The sequence below is a fragment of the Saccostrea echinata genome, unplaced genomic scaffold (genome assembly GCF_033153115.1).
Source record: "Saccostrea echinata isolate AGI-Se365-2 ecotype Australia unplaced genomic scaffold, CSIRO_AGI_Sech_v1 ptg000086l, whole genome shotgun sequence".
In the NCBI taxonomy this organism is placed as follows: domain Eukaryota; kingdom Metazoa; phylum Mollusca; class Bivalvia; order Ostreida; family Ostreidae; genus Saccostrea; species Saccostrea echinata.
The window spans coordinates 3,310,346-3,329,673 of record NW_026889835.1 but is presented as its reverse complement, the minus strand read 5'-3'; the positions used below and the strand labels follow the sequence as shown (position 1 = coordinate 3,329,673).

At 32.4% G+C, this 19,328-nt stretch overlaps 1 protein-coding gene across 3 annotated transcripts in view; it reads right to left on the bottom strand.

The window, feature by feature from the left end:
- Positions 1-8,681: 8,681 nt before the first annotated feature.
- Positions 8,682-19,328, bottom strand: part of LOC133176981 (nucleolar protein 4-like) — a 47,058-nt gene continuing 36,411 nt past the window's right edge. The window contains exons 5-10 of one of the 3 annotated variants that reach the window (XM_061312054.1): positions 15,123-15,244; positions 13,644-13,781; positions 13,182-13,385; positions 12,951-13,073; positions 10,230-10,587; positions 8,682-9,699 (exon numbers count right to left, since the gene is read on the bottom strand). In XM_061312054.1, coding sequence (XP_061168038.1) covers positions 9,539-9,699; positions 10,230-10,587; positions 12,951-13,073; positions 13,182-13,385; positions 13,644-13,781; positions 15,123-15,244 — 1,106 coding nt within the window. In that variant the 3' untranslated portion in view covers positions 8,682-9,538. Of the gene's footprint in view, positions 9,700-10,220; positions 10,588-12,950; positions 13,074-13,181; positions 13,386-13,643; positions 13,782-15,122; positions 15,245-19,328 lie in introns of all 3 variants that reach the window. The other 2 variants (XM_061312052.1, XM_061312053.1) reach the window with 2 other exon arrangements.

Genomic DNA, 19,328 nt, shown 5'->3' with positions numbered 1-19,328 from the left:
CAGGTTTATGCATTAGGAACGGCGGTTTAGTTTAAAATATATTTTATTCATGATACATAAACTGGATTGAACAGTAGGCATAAATCATTTGGTACATGTATAGAATGAATCGAGAGAGAGAGGGAGGGGGGGGGGGTAAAATGAAATAAAATAAAAGACATATTGAAAAAAAACATAATGAACATGTTGATTCAGGGTGGGAAAAATTCCCTCTCCAAATAACATGTCTTTGATAAGATATTTTTTCCTAGGATACGAACGGGGATGCAATGACCTGGTAAATGGGAGTCAAGGACGGAGCCCTGGTGGGGGAGGAGGACAAAATTCAAATAGAGCTCCTAAGAATAAGTAAATAGGGACCAAAGAATTTAATGCATTGTATCTTTATAACAATAATGTTTGACAGTGAAAACTCTAAATGCTAAAAGATGTAAATCCAGATTAACATATTGGTCAAAAGCTGTAGCTGCAGAGCTTGTACATTTATTATTTTCACAAATCCAACTTATAAAAAGATTTCTGATCTCATCTGGCTTCCATAGATCTGTATACACTTTCACTTTATCAAAATTATTAATTTGTTATAACAAATTACCAATTTGTTATAACAAATTAATAATTTGCTATAACAAATTATTAATTTGTTATAACAAATTATTAATTTGTTATATCAAATTGATAATTTGTTATATCAAATTAGTAATCTGTTATAACAAATTAGTAATCTGTTATAACAAATTAGTAATCTGTTATAACAAATTAGTAATTTGTTTTAACAAATTAGTAATTTGTTTTAACAAATTGATAATTTGTTATAACAAATTAGTAATTTGTTATAACAAATTAGTAATCTGTTATAACAAATTAGTAATCTGTTATAACAAATTAGTAATTTGTTTTAACAAATTAGTAATTTGTTTTAACAAATTGATAATTTGTTATAACAAATTAGTAATTTGTTATAACAAATTAGTAATCTGTATAACAAATTAGTAATCTGTTATAACAAATTAGTAATTTGTTAAAACAAATTAATAAAAGATACTGCTGCGGCCCTAATACGCTTCCGTATAAAGGTGTACAGTAGCTTCAATATCATTTGAAATTCTTCTCAACACTATATTATGTAAATATTATAGTGGTGGATTTTGATGGTAGCTTTTGGTGTCGGGACCCTTGCACTGTTTTAAAAATCACTATTAGTAATATGTATAGCTTTTCAAAAAAAAAGTTCCCCTGACTAAAGCAATAATTATCTACAGAACTCCACGTATAAGCGCGATAAGTAATAAACGTTTCCACCATTTTTGTGTGTGTGTGTGTGGGGGGGGGGGGGGTTTACCGCAAATTGTGAAGACTGTACAAAACACCTTGCATGATTTTTGTAAACATATTCCTTGTAATAAACCAAAGTGCCAAAGACTGGAGCCAAATACGTCGAATGATCAGAGCTATGCAATCAGAGCTATGCATGAGCTTTAAAGTTGGAATTACCAACTTTAAGTTTGAATTACCAACTTTAAAGTTGGAAAAGCCAAGCTGTATATTAGGATATTATCCTGATAACCCATGTGATTTTAACACAATTTTACTTCGAGATAACCGGGGTATTCGACATTACCGTGTTCGACATAGAGGGGTTTATTTTAATCATTTATAAAGCAAGTTTCTTCGGGACCGCGGCCTTACTTCGACATATCCGGGGTATTCGAGACATTCCGTGTTCGAGATTTCGAAAGTTTAGCTGTACCAACTTAAAAAAAAATATTACGTGGCACTAATACGCTTCCGTACATGTGGGAGATAATCCTTAATTTTGAAATAAATTTCTAAATTTTACCAAAACAATTAAATATATATATCCGTATTTTCAAGCTAGTACCGTAGTACTAGTAGTTTATCTCAAACAACAGGAGTACAAGTGCAGTATACAGTTTATGCATCTGGATAATATATTACATGATTTGAAGATTCTTCAAATGGTTTTTAATTAAATCAAGATAATGTAAATAAGGAAAACAAGTTGATGTAATTTAAATCAATGTAATATTAATGTTATATACATGTATTTATGCTGGGAAGTTGTGGACGTGTAAACTTACATGAATTATTTTCAAATGCTGACTGACGTTTTTCATACTATTTGTTAGGCCATTATTTTAAACACTGATTTGTATACGAATTTTTCCCCCGTTTTTCTCGATTATGACAAGGAGCACAACGGCGGGTGTGACCGGTCGGCAGGGGATACTCACTCCTCCATGGCACCTGATCCCACTTCTGATGTTTTAGGTCTGTGTTTGCTCTGCTCCCGATTTGTATTGTTTAAGGACATACGCAACGTACCTTACCTACTGATAATTTTTCAAGATATTCTTAATTTAAGATTATAGTGCCATCAGATGTTCATAGACAAAAAATCAGCATGCATTACCAGGGGTTTTGAAAAGATATCAATTGATGAAAATTCTTGTATACTTCAAAGAAAAATATTCAAAAATTACTAAACATATATTCTAGATATTTTGTTTATCTAAACTTGTTTTAGAAGAAATGTACAACAGCATATATAGGCATTAAAATGTAGCACACAGTTCCTTTAAATATTGGAACTCTTCAACTCCAGGGAAAAAGACAATAAAGTTCAAACTACGTTGCGTATGTCCTTAAATGGACTTTGCGCTTGATCACTGTTCGTTATCTCCATATTTCATTTCAACTGCACAGAAGATTAGAAATGCAAAAAAAAAAAAAAAAAAAAAAAAAAAAAAAAAAAAAAAAAAAAAAAACAGCTGAAAATGACAACTTCTTATAATACCAATTCTTATAATTCAAAATTAATATCTTTATGGAGTTTACATTCGAGCGTGTACTTAAATGCATGATTGTCTAAAATTTACTTTTTAAATAATTATACTATCATAATTTTGAAGACAAATAACAATGTTTTCAAAACTTCATATAAGAAATAAACAAATATGGATGTGCATGGTAAATTTAAAAGAAAAGGTATTCACAATGTATTAGATGCATAGGAATACGTATCACACCAGAAAATTTAACTAAATGTTGACAAAAAATTGTCATGATAAAGAAAAGTGCACGCAATTTTCTTTGTTGAAGTGGATGTCTTTATTGGAAAAAATACTTTCTGTCTGAAGTCAAAATTTCCATTTATTGCATGTCTTGGAAATAAAAAAAAAAAATTAAGGGAGCTCTCCACATCGTCACAACATGGTGTACTTTCGTTTGAATTGCCATTTTGGTCCGAAATGACCAGATTCTGTCGTGAACAAATTCTGTAACACCGATAGATCATGACGTATGCTCTGTTGTGAACGGATTTTAGCAACGAGAGTGACCAAGGTACCCTTTCATGAAGCATTAATTTTTTTATCAATAAACAATTGTTATGATAGACATGCAGAATGTGTTTACACATACATTACTACTGCATGTTTTGCGAGAGAGTATCAGAATTATTATGTAACAATACATCTGGCAAGTTTTTCTTCTTAAGAAGTTTTTGTCTGTTCCATTTAATCATTTAAAATCTTTATATTTACATCCAATAAATATCATTTCCATTATTTCTTATGAAAACCATTGCTGTTCCTTTATCAAATATCAAGCCACCTGTATAGATTTCTTGAACAGCAGCTGCTCCATCAATGAAACATACAATAACATACATATCAATGATACAATAATTAACGTACTTAATTTTACGATATATGGTTATTTATACAGATTATTTATACAGATATAAACAATAAAATGTCTTTATTTGTTTGTTAGTACGGGAATTGACGTTGCAGTTATTGCAGAAAAAAAATAATTAACTCGCTTACGCGGGTTATGTATTTTTTCTGCAACAATTGCAACGTTAATTCCCGTACTAACAACCAAAGAAATATTTAGATGCCATCATTTGGAGGGCTGCAAATTTAGACCTGTACTCGGCACTGAGGGCTTTGAGAATTGAGGGATCCTTCTTGTGCCAGCACTTAACGGGACACGGGGCCTCGATTTATAAGGTCTCATCCGAAGGACCGATCTCCACGCCCCGTTCTTCGAAATATCTGGCGTTTTCAGGCGATTTGAGTATTTTAAGTGCCAGGAAAACATCAGAACCGGCGCCATTATGAAAAGTGGAAATTCGCCGCCTCCAACTCGGGTCGATTTTCGAAACTTGTAAACCGAATAAAATGTCTAACTCGCATCTTATCAACAGTACCATGCTTCTAGTACTAACCAAAGGCAATATCGCTTTTATTGTTCCTTTGAAATACAAGTATAAAGTGTCTGGTGAAAACATTTTATCAAACTGTCGAAATTTGTTTTGTTTCAAATATCGAAAATCGAGTTTAGGTGGGGGCGGCGAAATTTCCACTTTTTATAATGGCACCGGTTCTGACGTTTTCCTGCCACATAGAATAACAAAATCGTGGAAAACGTCAGATATTTCGGACTTCACGTCCCGCAGTGAAATTTGAACCCGCGAGGTAAGGATCAAATTTTTACTCCGCGACTCTAGAGCTAAGCTCTAACCACTGCGCCTAGAAATCAGCTTGCACAAAATTTAGTTGACTAGCTGTCAGCCCTTTGTTTTGCACCATGGAAAAATTTATCCTTAACTTGCCTGACGCCCAGGCTACAAATAGTGACCAACCTTCCTTGTTTTATTCTTTGTATATTCAACATTTTTTATTTCTTTGATAGTCTCCACTGTGTTTGTAAATATGACTGCACGTGTATCCTTTATTTTTATTCATTCTGTAATATTTCAAATTATGACTGTAAGATCGTGGATATCCTTTTATCTGAATAAACATGTTTTTGAACGGTGGTGACATTTCAAGCCACCCCACATCTTGGAACTTATGACCTGTTCACACGGAGTAGTTAATTCGAAAAATTTACATTTGCAAATATTTTTCTTAGATGAACCCATTGAAGAGAAAATCATCGTCCGATCTCGTCTTTTACTTATCACCCGTGGGCAAACTCGCTGATTTATCGTCGTTTAAATCCAAGATTCGGGGATATATAGTGTTTGCCCTGTCCGTCCGTCTGTCTGTTTGTCCGCCCAAACTTTAACCTTGTCCATAACTTTTGATTGATTGGAGCTATGGCTTTCATATTTCACATGTGTAGTCCCTGTGACAAGACCTTCCTTTGGATAACATATTGGACCTGACCTTGGAATTTGATCCACTTTTGAAAAAAAAAAAAAAAAAAAAAAAAAAATTACCCAACTTTAACCTTGGCCATAACTTTTGAACAGATGGTGCTTAGACTTCCATATTTCACATGTGTATTCATTGTGACAAACCCTTTTTATGGGTTTAAACATTTTTGACCTTTTGGCCTGACCTTAGAATTTGGCCCACTTTCGAAAAACTTTAACCTTGGTCATAACTTTTGAACAGTTAGTACTCTAGGGCTTTCAAATTTCAAATGTATATTATAATGTGACAAGACCTTTCTTTGGATACCAACAATTTTGACCTTTTGACCCTAGAATTTGACCCACTTTTAAAAATTTTAACCTTGTCCATAACTTTTGAATAGTTAGTACTATAGGGCTTTCAAATTTTAAATGAATATTCAATGTAACAAGACCTTCCTTTGGATACCAACGATTTTGACCTTGGAGTTTGACTTACTTTTGAAAATTTTAAACTTTGTCATAATTTTTGAACAGTTGGTGCTTTATATTTTGCATGTGTATTTCTTATGACAAGGTCCTACCCTGTGTACGATTAAATTTGACCCTTTGACCTTGACCTTGGAGTTTCACCAACTTTTAGAAAACATTAACCTTGACCAAAACTTTTGAATGGTTGGTGCTTGGGCGTTCATATTTACCAGGTCCTGCTAAGTCCTTTCTTTGGGTAACAGCATTTTTGATCTCTTGACCTTAGAGTTTGACTTGCATTTTAGAAACTTTAATCTTCACCATAAGCTGCCATAATATGGCATGTCAAACGTTGCAATATTCGATTTTTTCCATTTGTATTGTATAATTTTCCATTTATATTCTATAATTTTCCATTTGCATTGTATAATTTTCATTTGTATTGTATAATGTTTATTTGTATTCTATAATTTTCCATTTGTATTCTATAATTTTTCATTTGGATTGTATAATATTTCATTTGTATTGTATAATTTTTTGTATTCTATAATTTTCCATTTGTATTGGATAAATTTCTACTTGTATTGTATAAATTTCCATTTGTATTGTATAATTTTACAATACAAATGGAAAAGCATACAATACAAAAGGAAAATTATACAATACAAATGAGAAATTATACAATATGTATATGTAGCTTTTGTTGTAATTTTTCTTTCTCCCTTTAGATGTGTGACATATATTGTGAAACACCCTGTACATGTAACATAAACTGTGATGTGCCATCGCGATTCTGTGCAGCAGCCGATCAAATGACCCAAGCATATTAATTACATACGACGATATTTTGGCGAGTTTGCCCACGGGTGATAAGTAAAAGACGAGATCACCCGTGGATATTCGACGATGTGAGAAAATATCTTCAATTCTGTACGAACTTATTAGGGGGTCGGAGGTCACAGCGTGACCGAATCATATTGCCTACATATTTCTGTCACAGTGAAACTAGTTTCGGAACTTCCAGCTTGAAGCGATGACAAAGATAAAGTAATTGAAACATATGGAAATTTTTTCCAATCAACTGATGTCCGTTAGATCTTCCTTCGGTGTGAAGAATGGTTTGAATATCAATTAAAATGGCACTTAACCTTTTTAACCCAAAATTCCTCGGAAGGTATGTAAACGGGAACAGACGATACCACCGCTTTTGACTCAACATATATAAAGAATTCACAGAACAGTAATATTATTTTCATTATCATTAACTTAAAAAACTAGCCAAGAAAAGTTTCCTCAGAAAAGTGTTATCATAATTTCAAAAATTTCGATAATGAGAACTTTACTCTAAATACTAAATTCACAAATTGAATATGATTTTTATACATCTGAAGCTTAGCTATAGGCATTCTGCATGCCTTGTTCACTTTTCTACATTGAAAATTGAACATTGATGAAGAAAAAGGTCTATCAATATTTTCCCCTACCTACATGTACCTACCCAATTTTTTTAATCCGAGTTTGGAGAGGGCAAGCAAACATTTAAAAAAAGAGAGAGAGAGCCCGACATTAAACATGATAATTATTCAGTTGAACATCGGTATCTCGAACACGGATATCTCGAATACCATGGATATGTCGAAGTGATATTCTTGTCCCAACTACTTTTTCTTTAAATATTTTACCCTGGGTATCTCAAATCCTTGGATATCTCGACGTTTTTCTTTGCCCCATCCAGTTCGAGATAACTAAATTTGACTGTATATGCAACATTCTTTCATGTAAATAAGTTGAATCCGATTTGTCGAGAAACATTTGTTATAAAACACTATTACCCGCTGAATAATGAAGCCACGCCCTCCAGCGTAGCAACAGTCAACATTGCTTGACGACGGGTGATATTCCAAAAAATATTGACTGCGCAGAATTTATTCGCGCAAGGTTCACTGTAATAAGTATTTGTATAAAACATTCAGTATTATATAATAAATATTGCATGTAGTTGAGTGTATCATTGAAAATTTTCACCCCAAGAAAACCATTGTCAACCGAGGCGCAGCCGAGAAAATTTTCAATGTTACACTCAACTACATGCAATATTTATATATTAATAGATCCCACTAGTTTTGAAAAACACTGGCTTATGTTCAGTTGACTTCATCCAGACTTGTGATGCTCTTCGCTTACTCAAATAAAGCATTGTTTCTCACAGTTTTAGACTATACCTTCAAACAGTTATATTGCTAAGGATACAATCCTATCGATTACAGTATTTCTTACATATTTAGGAGTATCATGGAATAAACACATTGGTTGTACATTAAGAAAAAAAAAAGATTTTTTTAATTTAAATTTATTTGACAAACAAAGTTTAATTTCACAAAAAATATTAAAGAAAACACAGAGTCATACTGTCTTTAAAATAAATAGATATTGCACTTGCAAAAAATTCAGTAAAACTGACAAAAACGCAAATAACATAATATAAATATAACAATAAATATCATGCAATGTGAAAAATAAATAATAAAATAACAAAATCAAAATGTTCATGTTCTCTGCAAAAATCTCAAAAAATTTAAAGTATTCGTATTATATGACTGTATTGACACTTTTGTGTAATAAATTGAACATTAAAAAAATGAATATTTAATAAGTTTTATTTAATTTTTCAAGAAATGTTGAAAACAAAAATAAGATATTCAATATCATTCAGAAATTAAAATCACACTAACATACCACTTATTTTAATTAAAAAAAAGGAACTCATGCAATATCTTTAGCAACAAACTAACAATATATCATTTAGACTTGTACACACATTTAAGATATAAGAGTACACAATAAATTACAAAACCTATATCATCCAGATCCATTTCATTAATGGAATTTTATTTATCATAAAAGGCTGATTTTACAACAAGTAAAACTAGGTTTAAGTTATACATATTCATAATACACATACCTGTACTTGACTGACTTTGGAATGAATAATAATGAGAATTGTACTCAAATCAAATACGTTATAACAGGGAATAGTCTACTCCATATTTATAATACACACATAAAGAAAAAAGTATTTACATGAAATAAATAAAATACTGTTAAATAATACCAAAAAAATGTGAGGAAAAAATTAAATAAGAAAACAAATAGTATGACTAGTAAAACTGCGCAAATATAAGTAATAATTCTTTTATTTACGATTTCCTAAACGAAGCTATGACACTTAAGGGAAAAATTTACCCTAAAGGTAATCACAGTGGATTTGGGAAATTAAGCACCAGTTTACATAATACAGATGGAAAAATTTACAGGGGTTATATTGTAGTAGGGCGACACGAAAGTAAATTCCTTTTACAAATTCATCACATACGTCACAACGGACAGATAACAACAAGAAATTCCTGTCAAAAAAGGACACAATAAAGTATTGAAATGAAACTGTTTGCAATATTATATTTCGCTATGCATATGAAGATATGTTTGTCTTTATATTTATACATATGTTCATTAAAGTCCTAGTAAAAACAACGCAACTCTTTAAAATTGAGATCATAGCATGGAGTCAAACCCAGTGAATATTAATTGTACAGTAGCATATCGGCCCATATTATCGGACTCGATCTACACCCCTTTGGTTGAAACCGTTTTAAGTGCTCAGAAAAATTATGTGAATTATAACATTTTCTTTTTCATAAAAAGCAATATCCAATATACTTTTGTCTTAAAACCTATAAATGGGCAATTGCATGTTGTTGTTCACATACATATGTATATACCTTACGTAGCCTAAACCTGGGAGGCGATTTATTTGAAGATGCTTCTTGTATGCAGAAAGCACCAGGCAGATTATGAGGTATAGTCGACTAGACGAATTTGCACTAAATTAATTCCAAACTAGTTTTGCTGAAGAAGCAACTGTTCAAGTTCGTCTGCTGAACGGTAGAGAAAGGCAGCTGACTCGCGGTAGCCACCAATTAGCTGTTTTATAGTGGCAATTTCTCCAGCACTTAATTGACTCTTAGAGGACTGTTTCTTTATGCTAAGATCTGTGGGACCTGCAAAAAAATATATATATAATAAATTAAAAAGATATCATAAGGTACAGAAAATAAACAAATTTAAAAAAAACAGCCACATAAACAACACGATTACAGAACAATATCGAATGACAAATAATCTGGTCTCTCATTCTCACGATTCCAATTGTAATTCATGCAATATATACATATATACAGGTTCGTAGAATGCGAGGGGAGGAGGAGGGCAGTCCCCCTTTTTTCTGAATATAGTTTTTTGCTATAGTAAATGTTCCTTTAAATAGATACTGGTTGCCTCCCTCCTTTTTGTTGCTGTAAGGTTGAGCACTGGCGAATTTCAGGATATATCCCGGTATATATATATATATATATATATATATATATATATATATATATATATATATATATATATATATATCATGCTCGTCACAAAAAAAACTTCCAAATATAAACAAATGAAGTTGATGACAATAAATATTTTTCTTTTATTACATGTATTATCTGATGAGTAGAAAAAGAAATATTGCAACGATACATACTTAACTTACCGTTTTGAACCGAGGTCGGGTTCAGTGAGCTGTGCGACAAGACAGGTGGGTGGTGATGTGCCGGATGCTGATATCCCGGAAATCCGGGTCGAAATAGTCCATTTCCATTCGTGAAAAATGGTGGATGGAATTCTGGAGCGGGCCTGAAGGCAGGAGGTGGTGGTTGATGACGCAAGAAGTCGTTATTAGTGTGTGCATGTCTATCTACTTGTGATGCAGATTGTTGAGACTGAGGTGACGTTTGATTGGAGGATGATTGGGAATGTGGTGATGGAGCAGGCGTTGACTGTTGTTGCGGCTGAGCAGTTGTCTGAGATTGACTATTTGTTGTTGAACTGTTGTGTTGCATTGACACGGCCTACAAGTAAGCACAAATCTTAATTCACGGAAATCTTAATTAAACCTTCACTAATTAATTTCACAGTGCAGAAATGAATTTAAGACTCTTTCCAAGTACCAGTATCATAATCATTTACATGTTCCCCACTTTGTATTAAAATTTATGACAACAAAATATACACTGTACATTACGTTTGTCTAAGTATTGTGTATATTACTTACACAATAAAACAGTAATAATTTCTATGGAGGGATATCATAGCTGTAGAACTGCAGCTCTCTGATTGAAAAAGTTCGCGGGACAGTACTGAAAACCAGAGACTGAGAGAGCTACAGATCCAAGCACTGTAAATTTTACGGCGCCGCTTTTTTGTCGCATGCTGCAAGCATTTCTTGCATTATATGCATTTCCGTACCTAAATCATGATATCCTTTAATAAACAACACATTTTACTCCTAATCTTGTTACTTTCTTTACTTCCCAACAGGTCTCAAGAGCCCAATGTGACTTGGAATGCCAGTTTCAAAATTTCGCATTCCAATATCCGATATTGCGTCATTTAAAAATACGCAATACGCCTGCTAAGAAGACCTAATTATAATTGTTTGGGGTCAAATATAATTTATTTCGTCTAGAAAAGACGACAATATGCACACACACACCCCCCTCACACACACATAACCATGTACCTCAATGTAAATAATGTTACCGATGCCTGGATCGATATATTCTGGTATATTTGGGCTGTAAATGATCCAAATATTAAATTTTTGAAATTTTGAATTTTTTGAAATATTTAAAAAATGTAAACTTTCTAGCATGTTAAAAAAAAATTATACCTTTTTTGCCATCACCCTTATAAATCTATGCAAAATTTCATCACTTTTTAGAACTTTATTGTGAAAATTTGAATAGAAAATTAAAATCTATGAGGCTAAAATTTTTTATTTCACTTATTCAAACATATACTTTCATTGTTATTTTCATGATTTTTTTTAGAAAAAAAATGTTTGCATCATCTGTTCTCTATAGAAAGTTGCATTCTTACTTTCTAATTCAAACTTTCGTATTTTACTTAGAATTTTATCAATAAAATTAAAATGAAAGTGGGCATATTGAAGCAGAATTTTGAAAATTACGCGTGGAATCAAAATAAGAAAGTTTGTAAAAATATCAAAATAAAAGAAATTAAGAAATTAAAACAAAATAGGAAAATTCAAACAAGAAGATAGAATTGAAATAAAAAAAAAAGAAATGATAAAATAAATTGGAAAAACAAGACGTTAGAGTTAAAAGAAGAATTGAGAATTAAATATTAACATGAAATTTAAAAAAAAAAACAGAATTAAAATCAAAATAAAACTAAAATAAGTATTAAGCTAAACAAGTATTCCTTTTAAAAGAATGATCGGCATGGGATCATAAAGTCAGCATTATGACATGTCTTGAAAATAAGTCGGTTGACTTTTTCATTTTAATTAACTTAATTTTTTTTCTATTAGTATATGCATGGATATACATATATTTTTAATTTCACATTATTTCTCAACTGAGTGGGACGTGTAAAGGATAGTCCCATATTAACATGCTTTTCTTAATATACCGAATTTAACGAGGCCGAGTCTAATTATTTCTACCCTAGATATATTGATAAATTTTCTTGAATGAATTTTTACTATTATATTAATTATTTTAAGATAAATGTATCAAATGTGTACCATCCCGATTTCTAAGAGGACCATCTTAAAAGTTGTCAAATTTTACTATTTGACCCTATGGGAATTTGTTGGAAAGCGCCAAATTATCACATTTTCCCACAGGCACTTGTTTCGGTAATAAATTTTTAACCCATAGTATAATAATAACACAAGATATCTAACTCCGAATTACACGGAGTAGCCCCCTCCCCCAGAATCGAACTAATTTACACTTTCAGAGGAAATACACCGACAAACTGTTTATACCTATGTTATCTACGATAATTTATCTACACAACCATATATGGCATGCTTGTCTTTATTTTCTTTAGTCTCCGTAAACAGCGTCAAAACTCTGCTCGTCGAGTGGAAAAGTCGAATTCAACCATGAAATGGTAATTTTTATTAATAATAAGTACACTTTCACTGTTAAGCAGTCATTGGTCAATCAAACACGTCCATATAGCATCAAGTGATAGTCAATATTACATGTATTAGCGTCTGGAGAAGAAAGTGATTGAGGAAATGTAATAGATATAATATGCGGTAAAAATAATTTGAATTCATATACATGTAGTACAAGTATTCTTGAGGTGTACAGGCAGTCTAAAAAAAAGGACAGAGTTAAAATGACTGAAGCCTTCGATTATTCGACTATGGTCAATTTGCATCATGGATACTTACCGGAAGTGGCTCTAGTCCAAGACGCATGCGCTTGGCATTTTGGCTTTCATTTTCGCAGGCTTGTGCAAGAAGACTTTCTGCTGCAGCCGAGGTAAGATGTGGAGGAGTGGGTCGCATCTGTTGCTTTGGAAACACAATAACATTTAACTATTTTATTCAGACACAATAAAGATCAACAAGGACAAATATTTCCTTTTTTAATGAAAAGTATACATTTTATTCCATACTTACGGGTTCCCATCCGTTCTGTTCTTTAGATCTGCGCATTCGACGGCAAGATTTGAGGTAAGTACGGATTCTTTTACGAGATCTGACGTGGAATTCCGGAAATTGTCGATCGCAAGCCTCTAAAATAGCCTGGATTTTATCCTTAGGCTGTTTTGAAATTGGAACCATTCTGTCCAGATTTTCATCAACAAACAGGCGAACAAACATCTGAAGAAAAAAAAAATATACATGATCTCTTTTCCATTTTGTTCAAATGATACTTTGAGACCCTCTCCTTTTGGAACATAATCCTTGCAATACTTTTTACAAAGAGGCATCAAATCTTTAATCGTGATGATATCTCAAGAACAAATTTTCTCATATAAGAAAAATGTAATAAAAAATAAAATCAATAGAGTATACGCAGTTTAAATGATAATGATTAATGAACAGATTTTTTTTTAAAAACCAATGTGTATGCCTTACATTAAAGGCCTTGAGTCTCTCAGGATCAAAGTCTTGTCCAGTTGGCATTTTATCATCATCATCATTATCGTCGTCATCGTCTTCATCTTTACCAACAGATTCGTCGTTATTTCCGCTCTCGCTTAATTTTGTTGAACTCTGTAAAAGTAAGCACTACTTCTTAATGAATTAATTTGTGTTCGATTAATAAATTCTAAAGTTTGATTCCAACAGGATTTATTTTTATCATCATCCGTGAATCAACACTATGTATATTTCTAATACAAAAAAAATATGTGAACACATTATGGTTGAACAGTGTTCAACAAGCCACCCCTTTTAATAATGACAGTTGCATTGTGTGAAATACACATACGAAATATTCAAAGTAAATTGCAGTTTTTTCCCCAATTTTTTTCTGTTTAATATAATTTCATCATACAACTTTAAAAAAAAGCTGCAATTAAGAAACAACTCTTGATCCCAACTAAGAAATTTGGTATTTATCAATTTACACGAACTTCCTCAACCGAATATTTCTCCTTCCGATAAATGAATATGCAGATAAATCACCTAATTATGCCATCCAACTAATCCAAAAGCCCTGCTTTGACATATTTTGACCTACTTTCACAGAGATATGTCATATCATCGGACCACGACCAAATTCGAACTTGACCTGTATTCTGTGGTAAAATACCTGCATATGCAATTTTAACCTTATGCATACATCTCTACAAAAGTTAGAGAGCGGAAACTGAAAATTTCTTATTTTTTCTGAGTTCAAGAGGGATAACTCTGTCAAAAATCATCGGACCACGACCAAATTCGAACTTGACCTGTATTTTCTGGTGAAATACCTGCATATGCAATTTCAACCTTATGCATACATCTCTACAAAAGTTAGAGAGCGGAAACTTATTTTTTTTCAATTTTTTTCTGAGTTCAAGAGGGATAATTCTGTCAAAAATCATCGGACCATGACCAAATTCGAACTTGTCCTGCGTAGTCTATGACGTATCCATATGTCAAATTTAAATTGAATGTGTGCAACTGTCACCGAGATAATGAACGGAAAGTCAATGATTACAGAATGACGGAACAGGGTAACGGTCATTTTATGGCGGGGGCATAATTAAATGGGAAATCCTGTACCTAAATTGTTTACTTTGCCTAAATCTCGGCTTTTGAAAAGTCTTTTCCATTTTATTTCCTTCGCAAAGAAGCTAAATGAACATGTAATACACATTTCTTTAGACTTTAGGATCCAAGACGGCTACGGTAAAGATTTATGAAAGAACAAATCGGACACAGACACTTTAGGCATCTGAATATTGTTCCCACAAAGTATTCTTTGCTAATACACTGTTCTACAAACAAATTGGAAAAGTTCACAAAAAACAGCCACTTCGAGAACAAAAATAAGCCTTGCCTTGCATTGACAAAAAAACCCGACTTCTTTAGTTCAGACTGAACTTATTGGAATAAGATGGTACGCACCTCACAACTGTCTTCGCTAGCTCTTCTTTTTCTTTCGGGATGTCCGCGGTCATCTGACCTTGATGACGGAGATTTAGATATAGCAAATGAAAGGCTGGCTTCTTCATCCGCCATAGGGCTATCTATTAAAAAACAATGCAAGTAAATGTGTAACTCTACAATAAGCAATTTTTGGATTGCACTTTTTTTAAAGATTTCCTTAAGAAAGGACCAGTAAGTTAAGTAAATGTCAAATTAATTACCATAACATTACAGCGATTAGGAAAGAGACTTTGGTAGCCATGACAACGATTCAGTTGTTACTCACAATTCGTGCGCAAGATACACCTGAAGTCTCACCTATCAAATTTTTTATCGATTTGCATCAAGACAAGATGAATCCCTTCCCACTATGGCGTTCTACTTTCCCCATCATCTAACACTATCAGAGAGGAAAAGACTTAGGTAATGTCTGTCACACAAAAGAAACCTCAAAATCGAACCTTTTCAACTCTCAAGGGTAAAACAGAGAGTATTGATGGTAATTGGTTAAAACTTTTGATGTGAGGTCTAAGGTATAATGCACACAGCGCGCCCGGTTCGTGACGGTAACGGATTCTCGTCCTTTGTGAAAGGTAGTGTTTACACTCCCGTCAATCGATCCAATATTTCAGCAGACGACTCCAGGCTCCAAAAGGACGAAATCCGTCTTCTCGAATATTACAAATTATCATAAATGCAGATTTGGAATGCGTTTACAGGTTGTACTTGAGCACTTGAGAAATCGAGAACTCATGTGTTCATTACTCCATTTAATTTTTTATGAAAAGTTTGTAAATTGTATTACTTAGAATAAATGTAAAATTAAAAAGTACATTTTAAATTATTTCTAATATTGCTTCTTTTTTTTTTTTTTAAATTATTTTAATTTTATTTAAAAATACGTGTACAAAGTGGTGTGCCAAGTAGAAATTATTCCTTTAGTCTTAGTACATATTATTAATGGACGAAGTACATGTAACAGAACATTTTTAAAAATATATATATGTATAGAATTTCAAAAATGAGTTTCTTTAAGGCAGGATATTAATTTTTATTGCCACTGGTATTACGGTATTGATTTGTCCCGGGTCTATAAAGTAATCCCAAAGATTATCTGAGAGAGATTTTCAGCGCTGTCAGAAGCTCTACCGCGCCTCTTGCCGACCGTTCCATCTAAAAGTAAAAACCCTGGCCTTCCCGGAGACAAAACAAATTGAAAGGTACCAGGTTTTCGATCAATGAGAAGACGGGAGCTGCTGCAATGGAGTGTGATTTGTTCCAAGTGCCTGTTTCTCTTTGTAATTACCAACGGGAGCCATTAACGCAAATACCAAATCTTTCACCTGAGTTACCTGGGTTTTAAACCTGATGCATCAGCAAGGTTGCCGAAAGGACTTTGTAAAGTCACTCTATCATAGTCTCTATGGTAATGTGATGTCGTCCATTTCCTCCCCAAAAAACTACATTTGTTATTACTGATAAAGGGAAATAGATGTTACAGGTTGATGATACTTTTTCAATGATTGCTATCTTTCGTATTGAAACAGATGGGTAGGATTTCAAAGCTGTCTACTACCCCTGCAACAGTACTGGCTTTATTAACAGAAAAGCGTAATCACTGCAAATATTTTTTAACGAATATCAATAGATTGTGTAATGTTTGCTTTTGTTTTCATCAACGTTCTTGAAAAGGTATGGACCATCAGAACGAAAACAGCTCTGCCTATCGTAAGGGTATTTACTCATATGTACATGTAAACATATATTAACATTAAAAAAGAAACAATCCTTCACCATTACCAATTATCCATATATCTTTTTTCAGTGTCAGAAAAGGTACACTGGTGTTAATTATTTTTGTACAAATAAAGCTAATAGCTGTTGGTATAACCTTTAAAATAGACAACATGTAGCATGTTTAATTTCTTGATTAGCACTTTCTCACTTTTCGTCTCATGGCTACAACTTCGTAGATTATGACATTCATTTTATTTGAACTAAAAACATGCCAAAATTGGATAATTCTTGAAATTACTACTTATATATATCTAAAATTTTTTAAAATGAAAAATGGCAATCCGACATATACATTTTATTTATATCATGTTTTTTCCCCGAAAGATAATTGAATTATATACATTTTTTTTTAGTAAAACTTTGTGGTGAAATTAAAATGTACACAATCTTTGTTTTTTTTTTTTTTTAATTTATTTATAATATTATATCATTCGTTAGTTGAAAATGTTACAAATTAATTGTCACATTGCTTTAAACTATCACATGCCTGAAACTAGCACAATTTCAAGGAGGATTTCCTAATTGAATTTACAATAAGTTTCTAATACGGTTGTAAGAATTCCAAGAGGGAAAACAGGCGCTTTAATATTTGATGGTCATTTAACTAGCTTTAAGTTTAAAAGTTGAAACCAAGTAGGATAAAAGAATGCAAGAGGTTGGATATCTCGATATTCGCAATTAATTCCCTCTCATAAAGAGAATGTTTAGATGTCCAAAATAACAACATCACGTCAATGTTTATTGCATTTAAATAATAATTTTCTTTTCATTTCTTTGCAAAAGAAAGTTACCTCGTAGAACAGTGGCATCTACTTACAAATGAAAAAAGAAAATTATATATGAAGGAATAGGTAACATTGATTCTTAAGAAATTCCAATTTCTACGAAGAGAGGTATGTCACTCCATCCCTAAAAAGTAGCTTTTTCAAATCAAGAAAAATGTAAAAGGAATTCATACTTTATAATTGACATAAAGTCCACACCTATTGACATTAATTGGATAAGAGACCGATATTCAAATACTGGAGCCTTGTGTTGTAGTCTTCCTGCCGTAATGGTAATGCAAGATTTAGTAGAAAAGACTAAAAGCACGACCTTCTTGACGAAAAGACTGCACCAAAAATGTCTGTTTCTGTAATATATTGGTTTTTCCAGGAAACTGCCTGTTTGATCTCAGATAAAGGGTGTCGTCAAGTCACGTGACAGACTTGGAGACTAAAGCGGAACACTCCCTTTGGAACTGTGAGCTCATTCCCAATTCTATGGTCACAAAGCTATCGATTTTACGACACTTTTCAGCCTCTACGCTGACGAGCTGTGGATTTGATACCTGATCGTTTACCAGGGCTTATACCAACTAAATAATATATGTGACCAAATCAAATTCTAAACAAAGGCAGGGTTGAGTTTGTCATGTTTGTCATTTCGAGTTAAAAATTAAATAGTAAAACGTCAAACAAATGCCTTTGATGTGTTTTATCATTATTACTGAATTATGGATTAAAAAAAAATATCCTGGATTATAGGTTTATGTTTTTTTCTTTCAAATAAATATTAATATTTTTTAAATAAAGCGGAAACAAAATATGCGAATCGATTCAAAACGTTTTGTTTCGTATGATATCCATATAGTCAGTAAATTTTCAAATTTGAAGTTAAAATATAATTAATGTATGTTAAAATATTACTTTCCTTAGAACATTTCCCCCAAATTTGACAAGAACGTTAAGATATCATAATCATGCATTACAAGAGCATGTTGGTAGATTTCATGAATATTCATTATCGAAAGATCTTGACGGACCACACTTGACTTCCGGCAACAAATCCATGAAACTTGCTGAAGTGTCGCATGAATTCTGTTCATGTCCTCTTTTCTAACTATTAATAATTATTGAGATCGGCAAAAATATTTTAAATTTGCTTTATATACATTTTCCCCGTGAGATCTGGTACTTTAATTTAATTTTGCAATTATTAGAATTTTCATGACTTTTGCTTAGAAGAAATAAGACATCAGTATGCTAAGTATTTTTCTCTGCCGAAACACGGACTGTAATTTCTGGTAATAACAATACTGAGAAAACTAAAATCAAAGATTCTTCCATAAAAGTAACAGGGGTCAGGATATCAGTAACAGGATTTCCTACCGAAATCTGAAACGAATAAGTATGAATGTACACTTCATGAACATAAAGACTTTCAAAATTATTTGATCGACCAAATTGAAGAAACGAAACAGTATAGCCGCTTTTAAGAAAAGTTGAGTCTGAAAATATGCATATAATTGTATGCACATTGTCGACTCAACGAGCCCAGTCCTCCAAAACTTAATCTAGTTTATGCATGGTCTTTTCAGATTTTATACATTGATACACCTGAATTAGT